Source organism: Echeneis naucrates, chromosome 8 (genome assembly GCF_900963305.1).
Source record: "Echeneis naucrates chromosome 8, fEcheNa1.1, whole genome shotgun sequence".
Lineage (NCBI taxonomy): Eukaryota > Metazoa > Chordata > Actinopteri > Carangiformes > Echeneidae > Echeneis > Echeneis naucrates.
In genome coordinates, this window is record NC_042518.1 from 8,655,303 (window position 1) to 8,667,668 (window position 12,366).

General features: G+C 42.6%; 1 protein-coding gene across 5 annotated transcripts; it reads right to left on the bottom strand.

Moving 5' to 3' along the window:
- Positions 1–8,072: 8,072 nt before the first annotated feature.
- LOC115046984 (transcription factor Sox-9-A-like) lies at positions 8,073–11,987 on the bottom strand. Of its 5 annotated transcripts, none has more exons than XM_029507588.1 (4): positions 11,176–11,987; positions 10,558–10,805; positions 10,050–10,282; positions 8,073–9,992 (listed from the first exon to the last, which is right to left on the bottom strand). In XM_029507588.1, the coding sequence occupies exons 1-4, from the start codon at positions 11,601–11,603 to the stop codon at positions 9,513–9,515; spliced, it is 1,389 nt and encodes a 462-aa protein (XP_029363448.1). In that variant the 5' UTR covers positions 11,604–11,987; the 3' UTR covers positions 8,073–9,512. The 5 variants fall into 5 exon arrangements, with proteins under 5 accessions (XP_029363448.1, XP_029363447.1, XP_029363446.1 ...); XM_029507587.1 differs by having other exon boundaries at positions 8,073–9,976; positions 10,031–10,282; XM_029507586.1 differs by having other exon boundaries at positions 8,073–9,976; positions 10,028–10,282.
- Between the last annotated feature and the right edge of the window lie 379 nt (positions 11,988–12,366).

The following is a 12,366-nucleotide window of genomic DNA, read 5'->3' on the forward strand; positions in this document are numbered from 1 at the left end:
AAAGAGGCAGAGGTTAACAGACCCCTGAATTATCAGATGTGTAGCTAAACGACGGAGATCAAATATCTTGTTTATACGCTTATTTTCATTTAAAGCAAACGTGCTACTGTAGAGAAACGAGTTTTGTTTCTTCTTGGCCAGTCCTATGAGTAGATTGTGGTGATGAGGTTTAGTTTTATAGTGCTCAACATTATCAGTGAAAACAGAGTGCAGATGAAACGCCGGTTACACACCAATTTGCTGTACAACAATAAAGACAAGCTTTGAATGGCAGTTAACGGGGAAACATCGTGGGGGAAAAAAAATCTGGAGGCCAAATGTTGCCAGATTGTTGTTGTGGCCCAAAGGCTCCTTTGAGTGATCTTCGGGGCTTTGGGGTCAGTGCCCAAGGCTCGAAGGGTTGCAGGGGCGTGGATATGCGAGGGTGCAGATACCGAAAGGAAGAAGAGGAAAACCTTAACAAGGTGTCAAACAGGCCTGTTGGATCTTTGCACATGAGCGCATGCATAGCTGAACCTGCGCTGTGATGTTTGTTGACACGTCTGGGAGAGAATTTTGAAGTTTTCACAACTATCATAAATCAGGAGAGGGCATGATTTTTCCCAGGGTTAGGAGCCCCATCTCACTCACTATAGGCCAAAGCCAAGGGGCTATCGTGGCTCATGAACGCCAGTAGGCTTTATTGCTATGGCAACCAGTCCTAATAGAGTTGGGGGATATGCTTTTTTAGTCAGTTTGTTTCAGCAGCCTTTACCTCTCCTGAGTGGGAGTTCACCTCAGCCACATTTACATTTACTGTGTAAGCACAAAACTGGTATGTGAAGAGAGACAAAAGACAACATTTCTCTTTCAAGAAAAATTATCTTGAAAACACGGACTCTTGGATTGAAGAAGTTGACTTTACTGCACACAAAAAAAAAAAGAAGGGAAAAAACCAAATGTCTGCCCGATTCTTCTCTTCCTGACGTTTCCTTGGAATTTCACAGCAAGTTACAAAAGTGACTTGAGAGAAAAACGGAGAGAGACAGAGATAGAAAGAGAGGGAGAGAAAGGGCTGGATTTACCGTCTGGCAGCTTTGGCTCTGCACTTGGGCACAGCACTCACTCATTTATTGAAATCCCACTGTGTGATCCCGCTCTGAGCAAGGGATTCAAATTTCTCCTTCATCTATCCCATGTCAAAAAGACACTTAACTGGCACCTTTTTCTAATTTTTCCCACTCACTGTTTCTTTCTCCAGATGTATTGGCTAACTTCCTGTGCTATAATCTGCCACAAAAACATAGGTCCATTTGAGGTTAGCGTATCTTTCTGCTCTAGTTAAGCAGCAGCAGCGTTGTGTTTTATGCATTTAACATGTGGCAGACCTCATTGGCCTTACCATGTGCTCACCAAACACACCTGTTCTCCACCAGTTGTTCCTTCAATGCACTACTATACTAATTCCCTGTTTTCTGAGACCCAGGCGGAGAAAAGAGCACAGAGAAAGATTATCAGGAGATTTTATTTTAATATAGCTGATGATGTAGGACAAAAAAAAAAAAAAAAAAAATCGCTTGCCACAGACAAGACTTGACCATCAAAGAAATGTGACAGTCTGAGATGACTGGGCATCTGTAAAACCAGCTGTTCACTAAAATTAGAGGTGGATAAAAGCGTCCTGCAGAGAGTCCCACTGCACCCAGTTTCAAAGTAATCCCTTCTGCGCACGATGAGGCTAAAACTGCTGATGCTTCAGAGGTAGATGGAAAGCACTAAACTGCCTGTGGAGAAAATAATGGGGGCACAGAGCAGAACAAGCCCAATGCCTGCCCAGCCCCCATCCCAGAACTGCTACCAATTTATACACTAAAGAGGCTGCACATGTAACTTTGTGAAAGTTGCTGCTTGAGCAACCCCATTTTTATAAAAATCCATATATTACAGTTAATGGTGGCCATTATTCAGATTATTCAGCAATTATTCAGCTTTTGCTTCAAAGCGAGTGCTGATTTAACTTGAACTGTCCTGTCACCCAGTTATGTGAGCAGTCAGCTGTCCTGCCGCAGTAATGTGCCCGAAAATTGGAAGCAGTGAATCACAAGGCACTTGTGTCTTATTAGGCTCTTCACTCAATTGAGTTACTGCTTCTATTTATTACAGCAAAAAGATATTTGCTTTAATTCTAAAGAAACCCAATACTGTGTGCTTCCTCTCGTTTGCAGAAAAAAAAAAAGGGGGGGGGGGGGTTCTGCCTCGTGCTCTCTGACAGTGCTCTGCATGGAGGAAATGAGGCCGGTGAAGACCCCATTGACCGTGAGGCATTCTGCCCATATTTCACTAATCTCTTCTCCCAGAGGTAAAGGCCACAGAGATGAACCATATCAGCACACATGCTGGGAGCTGGGGGTCAACAAAGGGAAGAGCCAGGAGCAGGGAGGAGAAGACATCCACAGTCATGTGCACACACATACAAAACACACACTGGCAAAAAGGAACGTGCAAGGCAGAGGCGTGAATGTGAAATCTACATTTTTAGTTTGAAGTGAACCTCGAACATAACTCTTCATACCTCTTTAGAGTTAAGCTTATGTGACTCTATGAGAGAGAGCCCGCATGCTTTTGTGTGTATGTGTGTGTCACTGTGTGTCTCCATGACAAACTGAGTCACTGTGTGTAATTAATTGGTTTACTGCCATGTTAGGCAGCGTCTGTCTCTCAGGAATCTACATTTGGCCCTGAACTTTACTTTTACATGTTGGTTGAGGTATTAACTTATTTGGACAAGGGATTAAGTCTCACTGGTTGTCCTGTAGATGGAATGGACAAACAATGGGGGAGGTATGTTTGAGATACTGGGCCCTGTAAGCAAAGGAATGACGGCTGATAATACTCTGAAACCTGGCTCTCAGTCCTCATTATGGGAACTGGCCACTAATAGCTGCGTTGCATGGACGAGACATTCATCCACACACTCCACCTTATGTACGCCCCCTCACAAATCTTCCATATACATTGTTTGTCATGTTGTTATCCAGTGCAGGACAAATGTGACAAACAAAGAAACAAACCGAAAACTCACACCAGTCCTCCTGTTTCGAATTCAGTAGCTCGCCATATCTATAAATAGATTTGTGCAGCAAATAGACACTTCACAGTGGTTTCTTTTTTCTTTTCTTTTTTTTAATTTGATAAAATTTTTATTCAGCTCTCATGCACCTTGATGGGCATGTGCACTGTAAACATGATCCATGTAGATGTACCAGGTCCGTGAGAGGATTAACAAAGAGAAGCTACCATCTCTGTGGCTGATTTGACAGCCCAAACTTTTTCTCTGTGTGCTTAATTGGAAACAAATGGAAAGATGGAAAGTCTTCTCTTTATTTTGGGCAAGTCCATTTCTGAAGGACAAGGGACAATAAAGATAAGGATGAGAAACGTCGATTATGGAAAGCTCACAGGGAAACCCACTTGATCCATCATCTTGTTTAGGCCCCTGGATTCAATTAGCATGGCTTGTCCATGAGAACATTTATATGTCCTTTTTTTATTTGCTGTAATATATTTTTGTCATATGCAGTTTTCAACATACTGTGATGAAACACATGCTTTGGGATCTGCACTAATCCCGTCTTTGCGTTATGGCATGGAGGCCAATAATAATACAGAAAAGATACTAAAAACATAAAAATCCAAAGATAGATTAAACTTCGACCTCATATCACATCTGACTGTGTTGTTTGATACAAACCCACCCGCTGCCAGCCCTCACCTAGCTTCCTCCCAGACCGAGCTGGAGCTCATGAGGCCTCAGACACGCTTAATAGGATTATGGTAATATAATTTTGTGACGCTGACCTCGGGCCAGTGCCAGGTTTCTTCCACATCCTCAGACAAAAGCAGGAAGCTCACCAAGAGTTCCAGCAGGCTGGCCCAGCTCAGCCCCTTGGCACAGGCCAGCACAAGATAGATGGCTACGGGGCAAAGTTTCACTTACTAATTCTACCCAGGGAGCGAGTAAAATCAAACGGCAATTTAAAAAAAAAAAAAATACAAACTTGTACATAAATTTCCCAGAGTGAGTTGACCCTGGTGACTGTTGTTCGTGTCGTTCTTCCAATTTAATGTAAACAATAAGCAATAGGATTCAGGATGTAGGAAATGTGTTTTGCTCTCAACACAAATCAGCACATAGAAGTTGTTCAGCTCACGGTGAAGCTTCCATGGAGACAGCCTTGTGGTCAACTTGTCTTTCCATGTGATTTAACAGAGGTTTCCTCCTCTGGATGTGTCTTATTGTTTTATAAAAGAGAGAGAGAGAGGGGGAAAAAAGGAATTTTATGGACTGGACAATTTAAAAGCAACTGAGTGTGGGGACTAATTCAAATAGTCCTTGTAGGTAATCTAAACAGGGGGATTGATTACCAGTGGAAAATATATGTTAAATAGTTATATTAAATATATTAAGGACACACAAGGTATTTAGATATACACAGTTATGCTTGAAATGTAAATAAAAGTCTGGATATGATTTTTTGGGATCACATTTAGCCTATTAGATCTTTTTTTTTTCAGGAAATACAGAAACAGGTCAAAGACATGCACACTGACACACTGTACTTGCAATACGTCAAGTGCTGTTTGGGTCTTCATCGAATTTTGTCTCATTTTACTTTGTGGTGTATTTTATTGTCGTCCAGTATCCACGGGGGTATCACCAGATTTTTTTCCCCCTTTTCCTTTTCTTTTCCTCTTTCTTTTGCCTTCAGAAAGACCACCCATAGGGTTTGGAGGGGGCAGACGTCTCTGTGGAATAATAATGGGGTCGTCCTGGGAAAATTGCCCATGGAAAGGCCTGTCTGACAAAAAAAAAAAAAAAAGGAAAAGAAAAGAAAAAAGAAAAATTTGGTCTTGTTTCCGATCCCTCTCTGAAACATTCATCAGAGCACTCCTGCTGTTTGGAGGGGAGCAGCCCCATCACAGCCCCAGTCCACTCCGCGGCTGGCTCACTTCGCCACAGCCAGGACTTTCTGAACTGGTGTCAGAGGGCAGCGGCACATATTTTATAAAGATTTTCTTTACTTGCCTTTCCCTGGACAGCTTTATACTGATTATAGGTGGATAGTGTGTCGAGACCAAACATCTGATGTTCTATAGCTGCTTTGGAATTTCTATTAAAACAGAAGTAATAATCAGGCAGCATCTGCTTTGTGACACTATTGGAACTTTTATCATTTGTTTTGGCTGTATGAAACATATTGGTTTTATCATTTTGTTTGTGCTGCTACTGGGCAAGGCTGTCTGTGTCCACAGGAAAGCCCAACAAGATGATTCATCATGGTCTCAAATAGGGAAAGCCTCAATAGTGATGTCATTTCCTGATCGGTTGCTTTGAGAATGACACAGAATTCTGATGAAACACGTTGAAAGTGGTCATTTTGGTTCCTCTTTTTCATGTTTGCTTGTCTTTTAAGGCCAAACTAGCTAGACTGGTCATGCTATCTTTTTTTTCCCACATAGACCAATATCTGTTGGGACTTTTTTGAGTTTTAACAAATCCACACTTCAAGTCTCTTATGATAAGTACAGTACAGGCCAAAAGGTTGGACACACCTTCTCATTCAAATGAATAGGAAAGTGTGTCCAAACTTTTGGCCTGTACTGTACATGTGTGAAAAGACTTGACTCCTCGTTGTTTATATCTGTTAAAGAAGTGATCATGCAGGTACAGCGACTATCAACAGCTCTAAATATTCAAAAGGTTGAATTCAATCTGCAAGATTTTACCTAAAATCAATAATATGATGCTGAACTCGTGATTGGTTTTTGAGGAGCTGGACTTGCAAATGTAAACCTCTCACTTTTTCCTATACACCTCTCTCACTGCCAACAACCTGAGAATGAAACAATTCAGCAAAAATGTTCTGGTCATTCTCTGAAAATAAAGGAACATGGATCTGTGTTTACCAGAGACAACTTTACCCTTGTTTGCTGAACAGAAATTATTGGGTTCTGCGAAATGTTCAGGACACAGTTTCCATTATGAGCTAATCATGTCCTGGTACTGTGCACAATATGCCCACTGGAGCGGCATTCAGTTACGATTGCCAAAACTTTTAGTCTGACAAGATTTTGTTCATGCTACTCTTAACTGCTTTAATATCAAAGTCTTAGTTAGATCTGATCCCCGATTCACTACTTTGTATCATTTTGAAAAATTTTCAAAAACTGTATCTTTCAACTCCTTGGTCTTTGGAAGACCAAAAATGTTGATGATTACTGTTCCCTTTGAGATTCCCCTTCTAAAGCCCCAAGCTGAAACTATCTTGCCTCTGTCAGCCCTGTAAGGCCCTGAGGCCCTGCTGCCCCTTGCTCCGAGTCTGAACTACTAGAGTTCTGGTGATGGATGTGCTTCGGGATCTCTCTGCGGGAGGTGGGCTCTGGCGCTTCACTCATTCTGCCTGCATTTCACTGTCAGACAGAAACAGGCCAGTTTTCATATTTAACCAGTAACTGCAAGAGGGATGCTGTCTTATTCAATGGTAACTATGTATTGATTTTTTTTTTTATTTTTTTTTTTGATTATTATTTTTTTGCTTTGGCTGGCTCTGGAGAGTTGCATTACAACAACTCTAGTCAGTTATGATGCAGTTTTGAGTCAGATAAAGAAGTATTAAGAAAAAAAAAAAAAGGAGCATAGTAAAAAGTTTTAAACTTCGCAATCCAGGGGGAAGCACAGAAAATAGACAATTCTTTACTTTTAACTACACCACATCAATCATCGTGCCAAGATTTAGACAACAGTTAAATTGTAGGTGCCAACTTTAAACCACAACTCGAACTGTATTTATTGCATCGTCTTGCTGATACATGTTATTGGTCTGTGATTGTCAGTCAATGAGGTATTGTGTGATGAAATCATGCAATTTCCCTTTTTGGTGTACTCATTTTCCCACAACTTACACTTCTGTCTCAGTTACAAACAAATTTGAAACTGCTATCCAATCTTTGATGTGATGATTCTTACTTTTCTGAAACCTAAGAAATTCAAAGGCATTTTGATTTAACTTAAACTTGGCATTGAATAATGGCTGTGGGTAGAGCAGGTTGTCCACTAACAGGAAGGTTGTTGTTTTGATAAACAAATGGCCGGTGATTCTATTTATTTTCCGATTGTTAATGCACCAGTGTTGAGCCACAGGGTTAGCATGCAGGGTTATTATGGAGTCTAGCTTTTAGAAAAAAAGAAAAAAGCAAACCTGTCCAGTCACCGCAGTGAGCTGAGGTGCAGTGGTGGGTGGCAGAGTAAGGATCAGTCCGGCTATTGTGAGGAAAGAGATTGTGCCTCAAATTTCAACACAAAGCTATAGTACCTGATTGTGTTTACACTGTCACTGATTTATTAAGGTCAGCTCGATCCCTACATTACTTGGCCAGTGATGAATAAACAATATGCAATGTCTAGTTTGTTTCTCTAAGCTGTGGTGTATACAGGCGCTGGGAGGGGTGTGGACATACATCTTTTCAGTCGGCCTTGGTAATAATGGCCCTGTGACCTCACGGTCTGAGAAGCCTGGCGCAAAACTTTCGACTTCAGCAAACTGCTGCAGTCGGTAACTGACAACCTGGTTCTGATGAATGCAGCAATAACATGATCTGTTTCATATTTAAGAACGTTACAGTGGTTAGCGCTGTTGCCTCACAACAAAAATTTTGCAGGTTCATTTCCCGGGCCTGAGGCCTTTCTGTGTTTGCATGATCTCCCCATGCTTGTGTTGGTTTCCTTCCACCGCCCAAAGACATCATGTTTGGGCTAACTGGTGGCTCTAAATTGTCCGTAGGTCTGAGTGTGAGTGTGAGGGGTTGTCGGTCTCTGTGTGTTGGCCTTGCGACGGACTGGTGACCTGTCCACCCCGCCCAGTTGTTTTGTTTTTCTTTTTAGCATGAGTTGGATTAAATTTTAGTTCATCCATTTCTCTCTTCATTTCCTCTTTTACTAACTAATCTTTAAAAGCGCTGTAAACAGCAAAGATGATACTGTAGAAAACAAGCAGACAATTAATGGCACAAGATGGTCACATAATTTTCAGTGTTTTGTTTTTATTGCAAACAATATAATACAAAAGATAAGCTTTTAAGACAATGGCATGTTTACCTAGGAAAACTGCATTAAGAAGATGACAAAATGAGAACTAATGATACAGAATATAAAATGAGGAACGCAACTTTTTTTTTTTTCAAAAACAAAAAGCATTCTGTTGATTCCTGCAAATTCTTTACAAAACAGCCACAGCTTCCATATCCATTAATTCATTTGTTAGAAGGAAAAAAAAAGACTTCCAGTTTTTCTTTTTATAAGATAGAGAAAGACTCATTGTGTAATTATAAGTAATCTGTACATAACTAGATCACGAATAAAAGAAACTTTTTATACGGAAACATTTACAAATGATAAATAAACAAATTGTACCACATATGTCAGCAAACTATTCCACTGAAATCTCAGTTAGCTGCTGCTGAATTTAAAAGATAATTGCAAATAGTTATTTTCAAATAAAATTAATGCTAAAGAATAAATTAAGAAAAAAAAAAAAGGTTAGGAAAAGGATGGGGCTGTTAGAATGACAGAAGCATGCCTGACTCAGACCTGCTGGCTGCTGAGGAAAAGCATGTCAATGATCACCTCAAGCAGGAAGTCAGAGCTACGCTGTGGTTTCAACACTGCACTGCCAGCGGACAGAGCCTCTCTACTATGGCTCCGGAGGCACCAATGGTATCAAGGCAGTAGCCAGATAAAAAGCGAGCATTGCTTAGTTACATCTAGCAACACAGTAAGGCCCCTAGTAGATTTACATGGCATCTGCTATAGCATTTCTGACACAATAATTTGAGCTAAAGCAAAGAACAAGAAGTAGAATATTTGACTAATTCACTGATGACACAGTCATATCATGGCCAAAATTCAAATCTATTTCCGACGTGCATTGCTCAATTCTTGCATCTCATGAGACTTGTGATAAGAGTATGTACAGTACAAAAATTCAAAGCAGAATGTAGGCTATCATATGACAGCAGTGTCAGTAAACAGATGTTTCTTACTTCCTGTACAAAAATACATCAGTGAGAAGTAAGGCCACCGAGGGTGTTTTTACTCCGCTTTTCTGCTCCTTTCGATGAGTTAAACCTTCAAATGGTGATGTTAAAGATGCTGATGACACTGATTATAATGGAGATGGCAAGAGCAGAGCACATACACAGTACATACTAAAAATATTTATAACCAGTATGTCCTCACAGAGGATTTAACATTTTAAAACATTATATCTAAAAAAATATAATCACAATTCCAACCAATACAAAAGGCACTGTTGTGAGCCAATCCAAAGATATATTTTCAGTACTATAAAAAAGTCCATGTCGTGTTTTTCTGTTGGCAGCGAAGGGTGTGTGGCGTGGCGGCGCAAAGACTGCCGGGCAGGAAAAAAGTCTACGTGTGGATTGAGTGTTGTACAGTCAGTGCTGAGGTGGCCTCCTCAGGGCCTGGACAGCTGTGTGTAAATGGGCTGCTGCTCCCAGTGCTGTGGACTATGGGTCTGGGGCACAGAGGGCACCCCGGTGGTGTCGGCGATAGGGGTGTACATCGGCCTCTGGGTGGGACTCATGTAACTGAAGGTCGAGTAGAGGCCTGAGCCCTGGCCATTCGCATGGCTGTAGTAGGAGCTGGCCCCTCCTTGGTGGTCTGAATAGTCATACTGTGCTCTTGTGATGGAGGGGTAAGAGGAGGCGGTGTAGTGCTGCAGGTTGAAGGACCCATAGGTGATGTGCTGTGGGGAGCCCTGTTGCTCGCTGTAGTGACTGGGACTCAGCTGCTCTGTCTTGATCTGGGTGGTTCTTTGTTGCCCCTGCTGGCCTTGCTCACCTCCTCCACCCAAGGTGGTCAGGGAGTGCTGCTGCTGCTGCTGCTGCTGCTGCTGCTGTTTGGACATCCAAGTGTGGGCTCCGACGTTGGCCGCCTGGCCGACTGAGGAGCTGCTGATGCCGTAGCTACTGCTGTAGCCTGCGCCGGCCACTCCAGCGTGGCTGTGAGGAGGCAGGTACTGATCAAACTCGTCAACGTCAAAACTCCCCATGTTGGAGATGACGTCGCTGCTCAGCTCGCCAATGTCCACGGCACCGAAGTCGATGTTGAGCTGGCGGCTGGTGCCCTCCTGCATGGGACGGCCTTCGCGCTTCAGGTCAGCTTTGCCTGAGGGGAGGTCCGTCTTGGGGGTGGTTGGGGGTGTTGGCGGGCCCTGGGATTGACCTGGTGAGAGAAAAGGGGTAGAGAAGAGTTAACTTCACAGTAAAAATTAATTCACCAAATGAAATAAGCCTGTGAGAATAAATGCTTCCAGGAGGAGGAGCTCACTGGCTCTAAGCTGACAGGTGCATGATGGGTCATAAAACCTACTAATCATTAATCATTAGTCATTTTGTCTGTTCAAGTCATAAAGCCTTTTAAAAGAGATACATTTGAGAAATATATAACCCCTGTAATATCTTTATTTCATTTCTTGATGATTATTTGTCCTCTCTTACCTGAGTGTTCTCCCGGAGAATGCACCTCGCCCATGCTGGAGGCCGGAGAGTCGGCCTGCTGCAGCGCCTTGAAGATGGCGTTTGGGGAGATGTGCGTTTGCTCGCTGTCTTCGGGTTCATTTTGACCGTTTTTGACAGATTTTCTCCGCCTTGGCTGATATTTGTAGTCGGGGTGATCCTTCTTGTGCTGCACCCTCAAACGCTCTGCTTCTTCCACAAACGGACGCTTCTCCACTTCATTGAGCAATCTGGGAGGGGGGGGGGGGGGTTGCATGTATTTATTTTAATGCATCCAATCAACAGACTGACAAAGTACACAAAACGAGTATTAGTTGGTGCAAGAAAAGGAAACACCTCATCTATAGTCGCATTATCAACAATTAATACTGTGCAACTTCCTTGCAAACTCAGCAACAGAACATATCGAATTAAAATAATACAGCTCTTTGGGAAACATTGGTCCAAACCCCACCAGGTAAAACTCTACTTGAAACTGCAGGTGGTGCACTTAAACATTTAAAAAGTAATGCAGAGCGCACAGGGACGCGTAAAAGATAAAATAAGAATTAAAAAAAAACAACGCACAGCAAAAGTGATTAAAACTGGAGGCAAACCTACCTCCACAGTTTTCCCAGCGTCTTGCTCAGCTCGGCGTTGTGCAGATGCGGGTACTGGTCGGCCAGCTTCCTGCGGGCAGCCTGAGCCCACACCATGAAGGCGTTCATGGGTCTCTTGACGTGAGGTTTGCTCTTGCTGGAGCCGTTGACGCGCACCGGCATGGGCACCAGCGTCCAGTCGTAACCCTTCAGCACCTGGGACACGGCGTCTCGGATGCACACGGGGAACTTCTCTTCTTCGTTCTCCTTCTTGTAGTCTGCACCGCGGAGGAGGTGGTTGTCGGACGGCCGGGTGTTCTCGGTGTCCGAACCGGAGCCGGACGGGCACGGCGAGCCGGCGGAGTCCTCAGACATGCTGGGGCTGGGAGCGTCGGAGTGACACTTCTCCTGTTCTTCTGCCATCTTCAGGTAAGGGTCGAGGAGATTCATGCGAAAGAAATTTACGAACAGCTTCTCGCAATGAAAAAAAAAAAAAAAAAAAAAAAGGAGGGGGCACAATCCTTTCTTTTCTAAATCCAAGTGCTGTGCCCAAAGACTGCACTGACAGCCTGGTTGGGCGCACAGCTTGACTGAAAAACTGGAATCCTTTGAAGTAGAAAATGCCCAAAAAGGAAAAAAAAAAAAAAAAAAAAAAACAATGGGAGAAAAAAAAAAGAAAAAGAAAAAGTTGCTGCTCCTTTAACTTTTCGCGCACGAGAATTCAAGTTGCAAGAGGCCGCTTTCTAACGCTTAACTTTGAAAGTGTGACATGAGAGATGAGTGAGTGAGAGCTGCGCTCCTGGAGGACGGCTGTGGAGTCTAGAGACGCAGCGGGCGAAGTCTGGATTTATGTTTGACGGCGAGGAAATGATTGGGGGAAACTTTTTCGGAGGCGGAGACGTAATATGACTCGGTGCAGTCAACAACGGTGAAAACCCCGATCATCCAGGAGAAGTGACCCCCTCCCCTCTTCTAATCTTTGTTTTAAATGATTTTTTTTTTAAGTTTAGAAGAGTTTAGAATTAAAAGTCAATTCTGAGTGACAAAAAAACAACTACAACAACACAACAGACCAAGTCTGTAACGATTTTACAACCAAATGATATGAGAGCCATTTTGATTAAGCATGGTGTTATATTATTTTGAATTAATTTCATGAGCACTAACTGGTTTGGTTGGACCAAAGTTTCATTATAGACTTTATTTCTTTGAT

Excerpts from the sequence above, each read along its gene's own strand:
- LOC115046984 (XM_029507585.1), bottom strand. The coding sequence starts at position 11,603 with ATGAATCTCCTCGACCCTTACCTGAAGATGGCAGAAGAACAGGAGAAG. Across the intron at positions 10,806-11,175 it reads ACGCTGGGAAAACTGTGGAG|ATTGCTCAATGAAGTGGAGA; the intron begins GTAGGTTTGCCT and ends CCCCCCTCCCAG. Across the intron at positions 10,283-10,557 it reads TTCTCCGGGAGAACACTCAG|GTCAATCCCAGGGCCCGCCA; the intron begins GTAAGAGAGGAC and ends TTCTCTCACCAG.